The following is a 19,721-nucleotide window of genomic DNA, read 5'->3' on the forward strand; positions in this document are numbered from 1 at the left end:
GTCTTCGAACGCGAAAGATTGAAAAAAGCTGAACTGGGAGAAAGGATCTGACCTTCGCCGAGTATGCTATCCTCAAGACTACTACGCAGCTTGCGGATGAGAAAAATCGCATCTATAACAACATTCCCGGTCTTCCTCTTTATCAGCTTGTTATTGCCGTTGTTGCTTCATCGTTTCAAGCCTTTCGCACGTTTTATTTCCCACGAAACATCCCATTTACATTCGAGCCCCGCGTAGCTTCTGGAGTCTTTTCCTGGCCGCTCCGTTGGCGTGTATGCACGCACCATCTAGACAGCGAGCCTTTTTATTGGCGCGAAACTTTGGAGCATCTCTTTCCGGAGACGGAGGAGACGGAGAGAACGGGGCAGATAGCGATATCTGAGAGAAGCTCTCGAGATGGGACGCCGCGGCAAAGCGGGCACCTGTGTATGCGTCCGCGCTTGTGTTGCTGCCGCCGGCTGACGTCCTGCGATAAGGCGGGAGGTCGACGGCGATAAGCGCCGGTTACTACTAGACTCGCCGGAAGGAGCACCCAATGGCTCGAGATTAAGACGCGACTTGGCTCGCTTGCGGTCCGCCTGGCTTCGGGCGCTGTCTCCCCGCGGGGTTTCTGTGTTATACAATACCACGAAAGCGGACGCGATTAAACAAAGCTGGGCCGAGCAGAATGCTAAACGGTTGTGTGACTTGATTGTTCTTGAAAAAGCAACGTTGTTGGTCACGCTAAGCGGCTCGCCTATAGTAAGGGGCTTCTAATTACTGAGATTCATCGCAGTCACTCAAAGCCTGGTAGACTTAGTGCGACCCTCATGTAAACGTTATAGCGGGCCTGGTATCGAACTGGCGACCAAGGTCTCGGCTGAGTAGTGCCATAGCCACGGAGTCAAGGTAGCCGGTCAACGTAGTCAGTAAGTGCGATGAAAGCTCATTATTCAGCTTGAAAGTTAAAGGGTTAGCTCCAAGTCTATTTGTCTGACCGTGCACTATCTGTCATTATTCTGAACCTGCACTGTAGCAGACGTTGCAAGTTTGGCCTCCATCAAAGTAGAACTGGCTGCACTGTCTAAATTAAGAACACTGCCGATTCTAAAGGTTGTTAACTGTCACCGGCGTACTTGTCTGCGATCTCAGCAATAGAGTGTCGTTTCGAGGAGCACGTCTTGTGGAGGTACCGTAGTTACGGCGTTATCTGCTGAAAGGGAATGGGGTAGGTAGCGTTTCTTACCAAGTTTGCGGCGTAACTCCAGTGCTAGGTGGGGTCAACAACAATAACTGCGGCTCATCATCTACTCCACCTTGTTCTGAAGCTGGCTCAAAAAAAAAAAAAAGCTGGTTCAAAAACTACACGCCTGCAGCGTGTGACTCAGGCGTGTAGTATGATACAGTGATAAAAAAGCCAACATTCACACATAGACAGTTGCCTATGTTCCATGTTCCAACAATTTTCCGAGTGGTAGCTTTCGGTTTTGCCGCGTGAACAAGGTTACAAGTTTTCATGGCTCCCGATGGAGCTTAAAGCATGAAACGTATTGTGTTACCACAGGGGTAGGGCAATTTAAAGTCATGCAAACGACGGCACTCGTTTATGTGACTGACACGCGCAAATATCATATCAGGTAATACTTGTTGCTGGGCTAGTCGGGGCATAGTTCTACGTACAAAAGTTAGCGCAAAACACGAGACAATCACAAGAAAGGTGGACAGGACAACGCGCTCCATCACATCAGCTCTCTTTTTTCTTTTCCTTTTCTCTGTCCCCATCTCTTTCCACCAGCGCAGGCTAGCAATCCCGTACTTTTAATTCGATAGCATTGGGAGTGCCTTAAAGGCGGAAACTGCCCGTCATTGCGAGTCTGTTATGTGAAGCCTTCACGTCTGGTGGTGTTCAGGGGAAGTTCCTCTCTCCACCTGCTACCTTCCCTGCCACTGTTGGCAGGTGTGAGAGAAGGGAATGGAGGGAGAGGACAGCCTAGGAATGTCTCAGAGCAAAGCTGAAAATGATGAGTCAGCAAAAATGAATAAATGAACAGGGTACGACTAGACATGCATAAGAATAGAGTCAGAATGGGACTAGAATTAGGATTAGAATGGAATCTTAATTCGAATAGTATCAGAAATGGCTCCCTGACTACAGCGTAACGAACGGGGCATAGAAGAAGGAAACGCTCAGGTACACAACACGGCACTATGCTGTGTTCCTGAGTGTTACCTTTTTCTATGTCCCGTTCGTCACGCTGTAGTCATGGGATATCTCCATCAAATCGGCCGACAACTTACGGCATCAGAAATGGAATAAATGAATACACTGCTGAGTTAAATAGAATGGAATAAGAACTGGAATAGATTGGTGAGTGGCGAGTTAAAGGTCATCACATTTTCTCTGCACCAATCAAATTGACCGCCCCTAAAATTTTCTCCTGGTTAACCTCCTCGCCTTTCCTCCTCACCCTTGTTTTCCTCTGTCTCGCGCTACGCCGGCCGGCTCGTCGAGTTGTAGCGCTCGTTCCACATGCGCAAACACACTTACCTCGGAATGGATTATTCTTGTACCGCGGATAAAACGCCGACGCTTTTATCTCTGTGACCGCCGTGTGTTTCTGGTGTGCGTGCTCCTCGGCTGCTTCAGCTTCGTTTCTCTAGGCGCTGGCGGCCGATTGCATTTTAATTGGCGCGGCGCCGCTCAACTTCATGACACGCTCACTGGAGGGCGCTACGACTGCGCCATGTTTTAGCGCGATAGCGTCGGCGGCTCCGTGATAACTGCTTGGAAGTGAGTGGCATTCTAGCTTAATAATAATAATAATAATAATAGTTTATTTTTCCTCTTTTACAAAGGAAAGGAGCAGCCGCGAAAAAGCTGCTTCAGAGAGCAGCTTGACGGGGCGACTGCCCCCTTAGCCTCAGGGATTCGAGATAAGCTGTTCTGAGGCACCGCAGTTTGCTTGCAACAACGAGTGACAGTGGCGACACATATACTTAATTTTTTGACCTTTTCTAAGTTATGAAACTCCCTTTTAAGTTAATGTAACTGCTTTTTAGCTAGTATCTTAGTTAATCCTAGTTTATCCATTCATGCCACCTTCAGTGCGTTCCTAGTGGTCCTTTAACAGCCAATACTTGGTCTTTACTTCAGTATGAGATTAGGAAGCTTGCGGGGTTAAGGTGACCGCAGCTGCCACAGAATAGAGTTAACTGGATGTAAATTGGAGAGGCCTTTGTTCTAGATTGGACGTAATTAGGTCGATGATGATGATGCTGATTTACTTCAGAAATTACATCTCGTGAAATACATGCCCTGCACTGATATCACTGGCGGCCTTTTCGAAACTTCTTTCCTATGCGTCATGTGCAAACCTCTCTTCGCAAACACCGCCGCAATTCTACTTCAATGCGTCCTGTATTGCGCCATAAACGCGCGCGCAGGCCTCTACGTAGAGGTCTTATAGAACCCTGCTCGCTCATAACATTACGTATATCTACTTCACATTATCTTCCACGCTTGTTTTTCTCTGTTCCTGGCTGTCCTATTTGCTCAGCGCAGTGAACTTTCTCCAGGCACGATTCACAGCTTCACCTTTCACATTTCTGCCGTATTTAAGTTCGTACCTGCGCGTGCAGGGGACGTGCATGCTGCTTATCTGTTTACTTTCCACGCCTAACTACTTCTGGTTAACCGAGATGACTGCGCGGCGTGCATAACTGTCGTTCCTTTCTTTTTCTTCCTCTGGTCCCACCGCCGAAAGAGGCCGCGATTTGTTCCGGGGAATCAAACCCGCGACCTTGGCTCGAAATCAGCGGCGTAACGCGGGAACCGGCATTGCCATGCACGCGCAGAGCTGGGGCGATTGACGGCTTGCGGCACGGCGACATCCATACGCGCTTGAGTTGCTCCGCGCGCTGGGTTTCCGTAGTAGGATGCAGCGACGCGGGAATCGGGTGGAGGTTGCCAGGTCAGCCGGGACAGGCATCTCTGTGGGCACCAGTATGAATAGTTGCTCGCAGAAGAGCAAGGTATCTCGTTCTTAAAAGTTACAGGCATGCTTGAATAAAAGAATGAGTAGGAAGGCAGTCGTGCCGTAATATTTACGCGTTACTATACTATAGTGTCCTATGCTACGCTATACTGTACAATTAGAGGCCTTTCTCCTGCAGTGGATGTAGTCAGGCTGATGATGACTATACTATACTATACTATACTATACTATACTATACTATACTATACTATACTATACTATACTATACTATACTATACTATACTATACTATACTATACTATACTATACTATACTATACTATACTATACTATACTATACTATACTATACTATACTATACTATACTATACTATACTATACTATACATGACGGGAGACGGAAGTCACTCGTCATATATGTCATAACGAGCACCTCTATTCATCCTCTTGTGTACTGCATGCTATACTACACTATACTATACTATACTTACTATACTACAACTATATTATTTTATGCTATACTACTTTGAGAGCAAATAGCTCTCACGGATGCGGTAAAGGCGAAAGAAATCTTTGAAAGAATACTTGACAAAGTACCCCGCTGCTGATAAATCATTGACAAAGAGTCAGGCCACCTCTTGGCGCCGTCTCCAAACTTATACGTTTCCGAACCCGGTTATGTGTAGTCGTTATTATCCGGGACAATATTCAAACGAGTGTAAGCAATGTAAGGCCAAAGCGGATCTCAACCATATTCTCTGGAAATGCCCTTTTGCCCCCCTGGAGGGACAAAAAATAAAGTCACTTGAACAATGGGAGGCTCTCCTACTCAGCTCCGATCCGGAGACTCAAACAAAAGTCGTCCAACTGGCCGAAGACGCCGCCAGGAGCCAAGACCTTCTGGCCGTCGTTTAGGCGGGGGGCCTATATGCCCTTCAGACTGTTGGCAATAAACGTTTTACAATCCAAAAAAATTGTCTTGGTTGCGAGGTTAAGTTATTTAGTGACCGTTATCACAGTTCGTTGCTTTGCTTTATACTGGAGGGTTAAATTCAAAAGGACATACTTAGTTTGGATAACTGAGCTAGTTGCTGCATTCTTGAAAATACTACGGCTGTTAAAAAAAAAGACAAATAAGAAATAAAAACAGTCGGAGGTGATGCTGCATTGTAGCTGACCTTTGCACTCCAACAAAATTTCCCAACCGCTCATTCGTTGTTCAGCAATGACAGTGACGTCACTAAGCGCAGAAAGCATGATCTTGTAGGGGGGCGCCTTTTCTCGGGGCTGGTCTATAGAGCACTGTAAGGAGGAACACGTGTCTCAGTGATACTCTGACACGCTGCACCCAACAGTGTAGCTGTGCGCGTACCGTGCGACTTAGCAGGCGCGCTGTACGGTGTGGGCTGAATGCATCGGTGCCGGCAGCCGCGCATCTCGCATTCAGGGGCCCCGTTCCTGCCTGATCCGGTTTCACGCCCCAGCGGACACCGGTGCGATCGAGCTGTGCCTGTCGGACGGAGAAGCGTCGCTGTGGTGGCAAATCTGCTTGTGGCACTATCTCACCTACCCTGTCTCGGTGACGGGACATCGGTTCGCAGGGGTGTTTTTGGCGGATGCAGTACTGCGCCTGTACTAGGACTTATAATGATTTGGGAGCCTCTGACTGTGGCAGGGAAGCTTCGTTCCTTCTTGAAGAGTGGGACATTACTTTACCTCGAACCTTCGAGAACGCATGAAGCTGGATATCAGTGAACTGTTATATGTTTTAGTGCGAAAGCTTTAATCTGGAGGTTCAGAGCTAGCAAAATCGTCCAGCATTTGTCTCCCCGAGAGCAACTTGGATCGCACAGATACGACGGGGAACAGCACCTGTCATCCCAGGGTAGTGGCGCACCGCTTAACCGCTGTAGCATTGCGCCAGAAGCGGTATGAGTACTCCCAGAGATAGACGGATGTCAACTAGAGAAAGACCAATTCTGCATATATGGATACGCCGTGCTATCGGACTGTATACGAATGTTGTAAACATTCTTTCTGATTATTTTTTTTGTAAACGGTTTACTGAGAACCATGTATGGCTCTGTGCTAGGCGTAGGTTGATTGAGAAGGCCTTGAGGCCTGTAGAAGTAAAAAAAAAATGACACCTCATTAATTTATCTTGCGTTTATTCTGTTTTGCCGCTCCATTTTATGGCATACCTGATATATAGGTTCTGAGTGGTTCGAATGTGCGTAGACTAGCCATGCACGCCGTCCAAGGTTTCAGTAACAAGTGCGGTAACTATGAAACGGAAAGGGAACTGTGCCCTTGGGGCAGGTGTTGAGCCTTGCAACTGAAAGCCGGCTGTCTACTGTTTATGTATAAATACATGTATACCTACTGTTCGCGGAATGTCATGATTGGTCGCATCACCATTTTGGGCAGGCGTTAGTATGGCAAAAAAAACTCTTAACAATCCGACATAACTTCACCAGCGAAAGAACGAGACACGAGGACAAGAAGAACACAGGACAACGCTGGAAACAATCCATCTCTTTCGCAAACGCTGTTACTGCTTGATGTAAAGTCACGTGCATTTCTAACCGGTGATTTTCCGCGGTTTCATGCTCTCGTTGATTTTTTCTACCTTTTACTTTTCGCGAAAAGATCATATAAGTGAACAGTGTAGGTGGAGTACGCGCAGCTAATGAAACCTTAATGGAAAGATTATGCGAACGATTCAGCGTACATTTACCTAACGGGCCTACTTACGCCAACGGTAACGGCGTTTACGAACGTCCTATTTATTTATTTATTTACAAAACTGTTAGCCCCAAGGTAGGGGCTGCGGCCGGGTTACACACTACTATCCTAGAAGGTCGAATGCCTCAAGGACATTAATTTTTTTTTTACCTGCCATATACGGGTTAACTATCTGTGCTGAACCGTACCAAACTTCGTATTCCCGTCGGAACAGTGAAGTTTTTGGTTGGCTGCTCGGAATATTTTCTTCAAATCAGCGCAATTTGTTTCTTTGTTTTCCCCAAACATCATGCCAATGATGTTTGGGGAAAAACAACTTAAAAACAACAACTTAAAAACAAACAACTTAAAAACAAACAACTTAAAAACAGTAATTTATAATATCAGGATCAGTCAGGCTTTTAATCATGGAGTGCTAGCTGCGGAGTTCTCTAAAGAAATGTGGCCGCGACTTGTGGCAATTTTGGTGGGGAGGCGGTTCCATTCTTTGGAGCTTCGAGCTTAAAATGAGTGCATGAAAGCATCTGTTCTGTGTTAGGGAACGTCAACTTGGAGAGCATAGCATACTCGCGTTGAAATATATTGGGTAGGTAGAATGCGTTTTTCATGCAATGAGTCATATGGTACAAAAATTTGTGAAACAGACTGAAACGAGACAGATAATGAAGGAATGCAGGAGACTGAAGATTAAGAGGATTTCACGGCAGTTAGACGAGCGGATCTGTTGTATTCAGAGGCTCTAAAACCAACGAAATTGTTTTGGATCCATTCTAAACAGGGTATTTAGGTATTAGACAAGGATGCCAAATTTATTCCGCGTATTATTGTTTCGAGAGTGTCTTGTGAAGCAATATTCTCATAGACGACAGTTCTTTTAAAAAATTACGTCGTAACCATACCATTATTCGGTTAGGATTTTTGATTATGTATAGGATGCGAATGTTCCAGGTAAGATTGCTAGTGGTGCGAACGCAGAAGCATTTGTGAGCGGGTAAAGAGGCTTAGAGAACGTTATTAATGTGGTAAGCAGGTAGGCTGCTGCTATGCTCGTGTAAAACTGGATGGAAAATTGTCAAGGTACTTAAAAGTATCTATTCCTCCCATCTCCTCATCTACACAACAAATTTTTTCTGGCGTATTTTGGGACATCACAAAAAAAATCCTTGTGGTAACAACAGGATTTTCTGTTGTATTGTGCAGCCTTTGTCGTAACTACAGAACCATTTCTGTTGTGGCAACAGACATCTTCGCAAAACTACAGAAATATTTGTCGTAACGACAGAACAACAAAATGTTTTGTTGTGTGTTGGGATCCGCTCTGTTATATTTTGCTACAGGGCGGCGCACTTCAATATATTGAAATTTAAATTTTAGAATAGAAGAAAGATCATGTAAATCCTTCGCCCCCCTCCGTACTACCGCAGTAGACACTGCAATTTTTTGGGACGACCTTTCTATTTCCTTTTAAAGGTCTACAAAAAATAGCAGTCCAAGGTTAGAGCGTCAATGAAGAGAACTTCTCCTTGCGGTCTCTGCTCAGAGCGCCCCAGTTTGAGCTCTTTATTGACTTTGATTCAAAGCGACGAGAGAGAGTGAAAAGAGAACAAGGACTGACGTTCCGCTTTTCGTTTCAGGAGGAACGATGGCGTAGTCTCCGTTTGAGCGCCAAGCATTACGCTTGCTAATCGGTGAGTCTTTCTCTGTGCCTTCTGTTGTGTTTAAAACGTCTCGAATGCGTTTGTTATCCATTTCATTCAGCGAACTGATACTTCCAACGAGCTTCTATGCATTTAGAAGGCGGCACTCTGCTCCTAGCTCTGTTATTCAAGTTTGCACAATTGCATGCCACGTGTCACGTGCAAGTTCTGCGTTGGAAAACTTTTGTTTCTCTTCGCTCTTTATATGTTCTGTTGTAGCTGAAAATACCAACGGCAATTATACATATGTTACGACTGATTAAAAGGGCTATGATTCGGATTTATTACACAGGCGCATTGTGATGTAAGACGCTACAATATTCTGTTCTATTGTTCGTTGGTTTTCGATAAGATTCACTCTTATTTATTTATTTATTTATTTATTTATTTATTTATTTATTTATTTATTTATTACAGATACCTGCAGCGCCCAAGGGCATTATTGCAGGGGGGGGGGGGGGGGAACACAATAACGTCTGCTCATTTGGCCGAAAGATACACGTAATAACAGAAATATAATCACACAACTAATAGATGAGGAAAAACATGCACTGAAGGAAGACAACCACGCTCCAGAAATAAAATAACACTAATGAAATGAAAAAGACACGCGCAAGACAACTGCGCGCCACGTCACACATCAGATAAAAATGCGCGGAATTGACCTTCAGTGCAGCACTCAGTGACGCCGGCTGGTAGCCTGTTCCACTCATTGATCGTCCGTGGAAAGAACGAGGTTTTATAAACATCTGTGCGACACTTAATCTCTCGGATCTTCCACTGATGATCAACTCGTCTAGAAAAAAAATGAGGTTGAAGGAGATACCGGTCTTTGTCAATGCTCAGCTTTCCAAAATAGATGCGATGCATGATTTGTAATCTCAAATGTTTCCTACGGTTAGCTAAAGATCCCCAGCCAAGGTGGTTTTTAAGAGACGTGACACTAGTTGAGAAGCTGTAATTATTGGACACAAATCTAGCAGCATTATTTTGGACGAGCTCGAGCATATCACATAAGTAAGCAAACTGGGGGTCCCATACAGGACAGGCGTATTCAAGAATTGGTCGGATGTAAGTGAAATACAGGAGTTTTTTGACATTAGACGGTGCTTTATTGAAATTTCTTTTTAAGAAATTAAGCATCCTGCAGGCTTTGGATGTAGTGTACTCAACTTGCCTCGTCCATGTTAGGTTAGATGAAAAATAAACGCCGAGGTACTTGTATTCAAGTACTTTTTGCAAGGGAACATTATGTAGTGAGTAATTTGTTTGTAATGGGGAACGCTTTCGAGTGAAAGAGACAAATTGGCATTTTGTGGTATTCAAAGACATTTGCCATTTTAAGCACCAGGACTGGATGGAATCCAAGTTTCGCTGTAGTTTTAACGCATCAGAGGAATTTTCCACAACAGTGTAAACGACACAATCGTCAGCATAGAGCCGAACTTTGCAGGTAAGATCCAAGACAATATCATTGATATAAATCAGAAAAAGGAGGGGTCCAAGAACAGACCCCTGCGGTACACCTGAGGAAACGTTTACATAATCTGAGTGCGAACCATTAATCAAAACACGCTGCATGCGGCCCTGAAGATACGAATGAAGCCAATCGATGACACTGGGGTGCAGACCAAGACAACTTAACTTAGATTGTAGTTGCCTTTGGGAAGTATTCAAGAATAAGCTGGAATGTCTAATTGATCAGTATATCCCATCTAAAAGCCTTTCCGGAAAGCACCGCCGCGACAAACCGTGGATCACACGGCAAACCAGACAGCTTATCAGGAAAAAACATCGCCTTCTAGAATCATACAAAAAAAATCGATGCCCTGCAGTATTGCAGTCGATTCGGGCTCTTGGCGGTACACTAAAAACTGAAATTAAAGCTCTTAAGGATAGATTTTTAAATGACTTGGGATCAAAACTGCGTAATAATCCTAAGGAATTGTGGACGTTTTTGAAACACAATGGACGTGAACAAGTCGGAATACCGAATTTAGACCATGATGGTGAAGTTATTACTAATGATGGTGATAAGGCATGCTGCTTTAATGCTTTTTTGTAGTTTTCTTTTGCGCCAATGTACTGCATTGGAGAACTTCCGTTAACTCGTGAATCTGTCACTGAAACCATGTCTGAATTGGTTTTTACTCACCAAGGTGTGTCAAAATTGCTTAGTGATGTGAATTCATCTTCTGCCGGTGGTCCTGATGGTGTTCCTAACTTTGTTTTAAAGTCTTGCGCGAATGAAATATCTTACTATTTAGTCATCTTGTTCCGATCATCACTTAAGTCGGCGTCTTATTCGTCTTATTCTCTTATTCGTGTAGTTTTGCGGGCAACCTTCACGTGGAAGTCCATTTTTTACTGACGCTTTATAAGCGACACATTCCCAGCTACCCGTAGCAGACATACTGATAGAATAAAAGTACTAGCATCATAAAGTAAGAAGAAAGCAGAACCAAATAATGACAATAGAAAGAAAAGTTGTCAGCTAACGAACGCCCGGAGGCCGTTTTTTCATGTGAATAATTTCCTAAAACGGTGAAGGTTATGAAGATTATACATTTTAGTAACAATTACTGGGTCCTGGAACGCCCAATAATCTTTATCTGTGGGTTCTGAAACGCAAACTAATATTTATCTGTAGTCTGTACTTTGGTTGCGTGCATTGGTCTAAAACTAATATTCGGGAATACAGGCAGTCGAGGACGCTATCGCAAGGACATGAAGGTGGTTTAGCAGTATGTTAGCATTGTCTCAGTGTGGCTCCCGGAATCTCGTTAAAGGGACACTGTGGGCAAATTGAAGTCAGCTTGTATCGATAGATTTCTGCGTTCTAACCACAAAGAGACCATTCTCGCCAAAAACTGAGCTTTTGTAAGCTAGAAAAGTTCAAAAAACGAAATAAAGGTGTCGCCATCAGCGGCCGACGTGGCAACTAAAATGGGTGCGTCGATACGGATTCTTTTAGGTGGATCCCGTAGGCTACGCTTCCCCACCATTCGCTTTAAAACAGTGGCGACCCGTACTTTCATGTAACGACGCGTCGAGTTCGAATCGGGCGGGAAGATGTTTAACCCACTTTTCTCCGCTATAAATTCGTCTGTGCTGCTGGACGAACGTAAACGTGCCAAAAAAAAAGAGCGAACTACTAATTTTTTACTGAGAACACTAAATGCACGGATTGTCTTGAGTGGCCCTTTCGCTTTCTCTGAGACTGGCTGCAAGCCCTGCCAAATAGCCAACATGCTGCCACGTGCAGTCGTGAGCAATATTAAAGGAAACAAACTTTGAGCTTTCATTCATTGATGACTCCATAACTATTTGTAACAGGCGTAGGTTTCCTTCTGTTTTCTAACTAGTTTTCCTCTTGACGTATGATATGCCAAAGTTATTCTCAAAGTTTGTGGAGAAATAAGCAGAAAATTCGCAATTCGCAGCAAACAGTTTGTTGCCTCTCATACACTGAACACTAATACACCTATATGGGAATAAACAGGGTGTAAGTTGTCTCCCTTTTTAAAGGGTGTGCGCTAGAGGACAACTTTACTCCCTTTTTACTCCCTCCTGTTTAGAGTGCATTTTTCACGCCTGTACAGCCGGCGAAATCTTTAACTGGCGTGATTTTCGCATCAGCAATTGCTCCTTATAAAATGCCTCTCTCGGCTAAACCGCTCGCATATTCATGCTGTGATTTGACGCATGTGGTGGCACTTGGTGGTGCATTTTTTTTCATGTTATGCTTAAGTAGACTAATAGCTTGATTAAATCAAAATTATTAGTAATCTTCATAGTCTGCGGCTACGAAGAGCCAAAACAAGGGGGATAAGTAGCAGTCTTTCTGGTGGCGCAGTCGCCCTTACCCTGGGTAAACGACTTGTTTAGCATGGGAGGAAACGTAGCTTACCATGAGGAAGAAGCGAGGTGAACCAAAACCATTACTGCGTGTTTGGTTCTCGGTAGCTGCAGACGATGCGGATTTCTAATAACTTTGATCCCATCAGGCAAGTACTTCGCTCAAGCATAATATGAAAAAAAAAAAAGATATGGACCATCAAATTCCGCGACACACATCAAATTACAGCATGAATTTACTAATGGTTTAGACGCCAGAGGCCTTTTACAAGGTGCAGTTAGGGATAGAAAATCACGTCAGTGAAAGATTTGACCGGGTGTACATCTCAAAGATACTCACCTTTCTCACTTAAAACGGCATATCAAAAAATGAATTCGACCTACTGTAATCGTTTTGTTTTATTTAAACTTACAAATTCCAGTCTGTAATCATCCCATGTCATCGCAGAGAGGCGGTGCATCGAGGTTCACGCACCGTCCGGCCATGTTCCGGCACAAGTGGCCCCGGATCGTGGCGGCCGCCTGCCTCTTCGGCCTGGTGGCGGCCGAGATCGGCGTGGTGTCCCAGGACGCCGGAGGCAACGGCCTCTCTTCGGGCGACGGCGGCAACACGTCCGTCGAGAGCGAAGACGGTTCCTCCCCGGCCGGTGCTTCGGGCGGCGGCAGCAAGCGCAGGCTGCTCCTCTCTAGTCACGTGTTCACTTTCCTCAAGGAGAGCTCGTTCCTCAGGGTGGAGCCCACCCACTGGCCCCTGCAGCAGACCAGGGAGATCACCTTCTCCTTCAAGTGAGTGCCCCCCCACATGTGTCCCCCCCTTGAGGTCCCACTGATCTCTTGGGGTTTAGATTATGGACAGTATTGTCAGGGTATAGACTAAAAAGCATGTTCGGTTCATGATGTAGTGCGATTTTCTGTTCATATAGTTATGTTCCTTTGGTTTGTCTCGAAATGCTTTTTTATTTGGGGATTCCCGCTTCCCGCTTCCTGGTGACCATATACTCAGTGTCTTTGTTGTGTTTTTTATGAGTCCCTTTATGTAACACCTTATCAACTAGTCATATCATCATCATCATCATCAACGCCGTCGTCATCGTCATCATCAGTAGCCTGACTACATGTACTGCAGGGCAAAAGCCTCACCCATGTCTCTCCAATTAATCCTGCCCTTCGTCAGCTGCGTCCACCGTATCCCCGCAAACTTCTTAATCTCATCCGCCCACCTAACTTTCTGCTGCCTCCTGCTACGGTTGCCGTCTCTTGGAATCCACGCCGTTACCCTTAAGGACCAGCAGTTATCCTACCTTCGCATTACACGCCCTGCCCAAGCCCATTTATTCCTCTTAATTTTGACAAGGATGTCATTAACTTGCGTTTGCTCCCTCACCCACACTGCCCGCTTCCGGTCTCTTAACGTTACACCTACGGGGCATATAGGGGTAACATAAATGAATAAATAAATACCTAAGTGGTTGCCATTAATTAGGGGCATAAATTAATAAATAATATACAAAAGTGGCAACCATTGACCTGTTTCAGTGTACGGCCGCCATACTTTGCAACTATTTTGTTTATCGACCTCTAGCTTATTCTTGTTTCCGGCTGTCCTACACTGTGGAGAGCGGCGCTGCGCTGGGTCATTTGTGCCTTGAACTAAAGGCAAAAAAAAAAGAAAAAGAAAACTGTGGGAAACAGAGTACTTCAAAGTTCTTTGAAAAATCGCATGCGCATTTATTAATGGTCGCTCTTTAGACTTTAGCTCCCATGCGTCCGTATAGCGGGCGTGCAATATTCCTACATACGGCGGCAGCATGACTGAGATGCAAGTTAGCGCTGAGTCGGTCGAACCGGTATTGAGAGATGATACCGGTGAAATATCCGGCGCTTGACCCTATTGGAAATGTAGGGGAGAAACAGAAGCGTCTTCCGCGACTACATGCGTATCTGCTTCTACACTGTGGAGTAACATTTACACTCTAGACGCGAATTACCCTATAAGAGAGTAAAAGGGGAGTGAACGGTTCTCTAACGCATTCACCTAATAGGGGCAGGGTATGTTTCCCAAGCTATAGGCTGGATTTCCATTGATAAAAATATGGAATACTTACGGTTGGCAGTGGAAACAGATTCCCTTTTTAAAGTATTCTGAGTTTTTGCAGTTAGAGAGTTTGTAACTGAGGTTTCTCTCTTGTCTAATTGCTAACGTCAGGACCTCCAGTGCCGCGTTTAAAGCTCTCCTGCCATCACTATCTCTGCACCAAGTTACTATGTTTTCAGGTGGTAATATGCCTCTGTAGCCAACTGTAAGTATTCCGTATATTTATTGGTAAAATTACCCCTGGACTTGGGCGACATATCGTGCCCCTAAAAGGGAGCGCCCTCGAGGATGGCATGCTTGTTTTTACTCCCTTTAAGGGTCATTCGTGTTTTAAATACTTTGCTGCCATTCCCACCATGGAGTTGACAGAACCGTGCATCAACTCTAGCATTCGTCGAGGCTGAAAGAGCGAAATTTAGCTATTTAAGCTCAGCGGTAATCTCTCTTTGCGCATTCTGTGGACACGCTGAGGTGCAGTGTGGATGTCAGCTTCTTCAATCCACGCCACTGGAGTAAAGAACCACGAAAAAAAAAAACATTCAGGTCAAAAACGGCTTGCAAGGAACGAAGAACAGAAAAAACGTGTCAACTCAAACTTTATGCGGAAAGGGCTAAAGCGCATTAAAGAGAAAAAGTCTACAAAAAATAGCCCAAGAAAGGAAAGCATGCAGTCTGTGTCTCAGCGGCGCAAGGGAACACACACAGCTCCGCGTTAAACGCCCCTATACTTACGCCACCCAGGAGAATTTACGAGGCTGTCACTTGTCCCGTCTCGGCTAAGAGACAGCGCTATCGCTGCTTCCTCATGTCGGCGGTGCAGCAGTGAGCGCGTGTTCTGCTGTACTGCGTGGGCCGTGTGATAAGGGAGCACTGGCGTTCGTTAAGCCTGCATTCGCTCCTCGGGTCACGCTTGCATTTCCGGCAGTTCCGATGCGAACGCAAAAACCCTGCAGATGGCCTTGTCATGTCGTTCTATGGGGAACATCGTGTGCGGTAAGAAATAAGAAAATAAAGCGCCCTTAAACAGAACAAAGATTTTTTACTGTTTTTAATGAAGAAGCCGTGTAGTTAATATTTTCTTTATAATAAGAATATTGATTTGCATTCCATTCCAATGACGGGTCTACCGGACTTCGCCTATTGGCAACACGATTGATTCACGATGTAAGTAAGGTACAGCAGCGCTGACGGGCTTGTTCATAAAGGCGAACGTACTGCTGAAGACACCAACACAGGGGCAAAAACAGTAAAAGAGACACACGGGCGCTACCAACTGAACCTTATTTCAGAGGCACAAACAATATGTAGTCGAGCCGCCGCGGTGGCTCAGTGGCTATGGTGCTCGGCTGCTGACCCGAAAGACGTGGGTTCGATCCCGGCCGCGGCGGCTAGAATTTCTTTGGAGGAGAAATTCTAGAGGCCCGTGTGCTGTGCGATGTCAGTGCACGCTAAAGAACCCCAGGTGGTCCAAATTTCCGGAGCCCTCCACTACGGCGTCTCTCATAGCCTCAGTCGCTTTGGGACGTTAAACCCCATAAACCAAACCAATATGTAGTCGAAGAAGAGGGCGGTATATCGGGAGAGAGTGCGCGGTCACCAGAATTCAATGTGGTTACGTCAATGTCAGCGCCCGTGTCAGCGCCTGTGTGTTCCTTTCACTGTTTCTGCCAGTGACTTTGTGTCTTGCGCGGTACATTCGCCATGGTAAATGCGATCTACAAAAGTAAGCACCTGTCTTCAATGAGGCGGCGAAAAAGAAATAACCCTTGGTTGTATTTTGGGAAGATTTTTTACTCTTTCTTATTTTGAGTCATATCGAGCGCCGATGACGTCATTAACCAGAGCCAGCAAGCTGGGTCAGTGATTGGCCTGCTCCGATATGAAGGGCGGGGCTGGGTGAAGACAAGGCTGCAGTGCAGTGAATTCAGAAAAGAACATTAAAAACATGGATGACCTTCCCTTTCTAGCGGACGTACTAGTCTGTATGTATCAGCAGCGCGAACACAACACGGGAAGAAGAAGGAGAAGAAGGTAAAGAGCGCTCTTTACCTTCTTCTCCTTCTTCTTCCCGTGTTGTGTTCGCGCTGCTGATACATATGGATCGCAACCAACTAGCCCGACAGATGGTGTTATTCAAGTACTAGTCTGGCTACTAATGTGCGCGCTTGAATGTCTTTTAATTAAATATATTGATAGGTACATTGACATTCTTAGGAGCGTCAGTTCGTCTTTGCGAGAGTAATATAATAAGGACCTCTACAGTAGCACATGTTTGGAGAAAAAAACGCAGTGCTTGTTACATGAGCGTACTGCGCACTACTCCGACACTAAAGGGCAGTGCATGTTCTTACATGTTTCGCTCATTGACCACGGGAACCACCCAACCTCCCGCAAGCAAGGTTAAGCACAAGGAACGTACAATTCACTTACATAAGACACTTTCTGTTCTCATAAAGAAAACACATAACTGCAAGGCCAGTAGAAAATGCCAACACTGCCTTGTTTGTAGTTCACATTGAAAATAGAGTGCAAGCGTCTTGGAGGCGACAGAGGAGGAACACGACAATGGTTGTACACTTCTCGTACGAGGCCATGTTATTTGCTTTGTCTCTGCGCTGTATAAACCGCGCATGTTTCCAGCCCTTTCCCCAAATGTGCTTCAGACACGTGGCGCTGCGCTCACATGCATACCGCTGCGTGCGCAGGACGGAGAAGCCCCACGGGCTGCTGTTCTACCACCTGCTGGAGGAGTCGTCCGAGGTGGACAAGGTGCCAACCTATGAGCTCTACGTCATGCTCGAAAACGGACGGCTCAAGATCATACACATCCTCAACACCGAGGGAAACGAGGTCTTCTACGTCGGAAAAGGTACGCGCCATGAAGGACTTTCGGACGTACGCATATCAACTAGAAGCACCCGCCGCGGTCGCTCAGCTGATGTGGCGTTTTGCTACTGAGTGTGAGGTCGCGGGTTCGGTCCTGACCGCGTAGGCCGCAGTTCGGTGCACCAGAATTTCAGAATTTTCGCGTTTTTCAGTTTCTGATCTGGTCAGGAAACCTCACGCAATCGACATCAGTCGGGATTCCCCCAGTAGACAGTGGCCTGCTTCTCAGCTGCTCACTCGGCTTTAGCATGTAAATATCCAGCTTACTAAGAAACTAAGACGCGAAGAAATAGTTTTGTACAATACACTGTCTAAGCTCACAGTATTGCAGGCGACCTAAGACATGCAGTTAGCAGGGATCAAAACCATTTGGGCACCACCTGAAAGCCATGGGCGTAAGGGTTTTGCGGATTGGCTACTCGTGGAAAAAATATAACTAGAGAGCTGGTATGGTATGGTATAATGTGGTATGGTATGGTATTGTATGGTATGGTGTGGTATGCAGTGTTTAACTTCCCGAAGATGCAAATCGCTTATAAGAGACTACGTTGTAGAGGGCTTGGGGTAAATTTAAGCATCTGGAATTCTTCAACTTGCGCCCACATTGCACAAAAACATAAGCGTTACCGCATTTCACATCGATCGAGGTTCGCCCGTCGCTGTCAGGACTCGATCTCGCGACCCTTGCCATAGTCGCAGAGATATTGTGGAGGGTGTTATCGGCCACAGCTGGAAGGCGATGGCTAAAGGGCGTCCGGGAGCTGGGAGACCGCGGAAATGACCTACACAATGAAAATTACGCCTTAAGGAATCTACATTACACAACAATGTAGTTAATATATACTGACAGTGCCTCTGGCACAACAATCAAGCGTTCAGGAGATTTTTACCAATCCTCTCCCGACACGTGGTATTTGTGCCCTCAACCGCGACATTGGCAAGCCTGAAGTTCGTCTTTGCGTCATGAACCGTGTTCTTCGTAGGCCTGAACCGTGACCGGTGGCACACGGTGACACTACGCGTGACGCCCTCCGAAGGCGAGATGCGGGTACGTGTGGACCACGAGGACCTGCGCATCAACCTGTCGTCGCTGGTGCACCGTGGCGGGTACGACATCGGATCAGAGGCGACTCCCTCCTACCTCTACTTCGGATGTGAGTACCAGTGGGCCCGTAGCTGCCTACGATTTCCTCAGCTCTGCCCGAGGGAAATCCGCGTGCACTTGTTACCTTGAGCACTACTCCTGCGCTCCAGTAACTCTTACAGATTGAACAGGCGTTAATCCAGATGCCCAACCGGCAGAGGTACCTACAAGAGAAGCTTCTAGAATGGCCACATAGTTAGCCACCTCGTACTGACGCTGTGCTTCGGATATGAGCCCTAGGATTAAGGTGCATTTCACTCCCTAGCTCTTTTTCGGTGCGAAGAGGCTTGGCTGATCTCGATTAAACACTTCAGGCTGACAGGAATGTCGGACTATGGTACGGGGCATCGGCGTTCATCTTTTAACAGCAAGCCGGTTGAAATATCGCATAATCAAACATATATGTAACTCTAAGTAATAGGAATATTATGAAAAAGAAAGAATATATAAATCTTAAGTAATAGGAATATTATAGAAAATAAAGAAAATGGTTTTATTCGTATGATGAGTAATATAAAAAAGTACAGGCAGCGAACAGTTTCAAAATATTCGCACATGAAAACATGGACGCTTACCGGACAATGAAAACTAATCGTGCGAACTTAATGCGCGGTACTGAGTACGCTTCTTGGAGGCCTGTGCAGGCTCCGCGCTGCGCGTGTATTTGGTTAAGAAATTACAAAGTAAATAAACATCATACAATTTGGCCGGACGAAGGCGAGTGGGCTGAAAATTTTATACCCTGAATGCAAAGCTGTCCTGTGAGGCAAACCTTTGCAGCAAATCTCTAGGATACAGGCGCCAGATTGTGTAATTTTGCAATATATATATAGGGGAAGTTTTGGGCGTTTGGTGGTGTCTATACTGTCGGCGAGCTGTGCCATGTGGCCATCGATAATTCGCACGTTGACCTGACGGCTTTCGAGGATACCATCTGGGTGAATGTGTGCCATAAATGTCCGGTGAGGTGGAGAGTAGGCTTCCCATCTTTCTACGCCTTGTTACAGTCTGTGAGGGCAAGAATTAAATCTTCCCTTCCCTGCCGTTACTCGAACGATGTCTCATGGACCATTTATTACAGCTCTTAGTGGCTTGCTTGGGGTGTGAATGTTTTCGGCGTTTGACACACATCATGGAACCATCACGTGGTCACACAACCTCACGACGCGTCACCGTGAAACCATCACTGTGTTACCGGTCACGTGACCGGTGACCGCCGCGGTGGCTCAGTGGTTATGGTGCTCGGCTGCTGACCCGAAAGATGCGGGTTCAATCCCGGCCGCGGCGGTTGAATTTCTTTGGAGGAGAAATTCTAGAGGCCCGTGT

The 19,721-nt window shown here is 45.8% G+C and overlaps 1 protein-coding gene across 8 annotated transcripts in view; it reads left to right on the forward strand.

The window, feature by feature from the left end:
- axo (axotactin) overlaps positions 1–19,721 on the forward strand; it is a 145,772-nt gene that overhangs the window by 66,917 nt on the left and 59,134 nt on the right. For 7 of the 8 annotated variants that reach the window (XM_089552424.1, XM_089552425.1, XM_089552418.1 and 4 more), the window contains exons 2-5: positions 8,350–8,403; positions 12,719–13,056; positions 17,071–17,234; positions 18,235–18,405. In XM_089552424.1, coding sequence (XP_089408550.1) covers positions 12,755–13,056; positions 17,071–17,234; positions 18,235–18,405 — 637 coding nt within the window. In that variant the 5' untranslated portion in view covers positions 8,350–8,403; positions 12,719–12,754. The remainder of the gene's footprint in view (positions 1–8,349; positions 8,404–12,718; positions 13,057–17,070; positions 17,235–18,234; positions 18,406–19,721) is intronic. The other variant, XM_089552420.1, reaches the window with a different exon arrangement.

Source organism: Amblyomma mixtum, chromosome 7, assembly GCF_055824585.1.
Source record: "Amblyomma mixtum isolate Tamu chromosome 7, ASM5582458v1, whole genome shotgun sequence".
NCBI lineage: Eukaryota > Metazoa > Arthropoda > Arachnida > Ixodida > Ixodidae > Amblyomma > Amblyomma mixtum.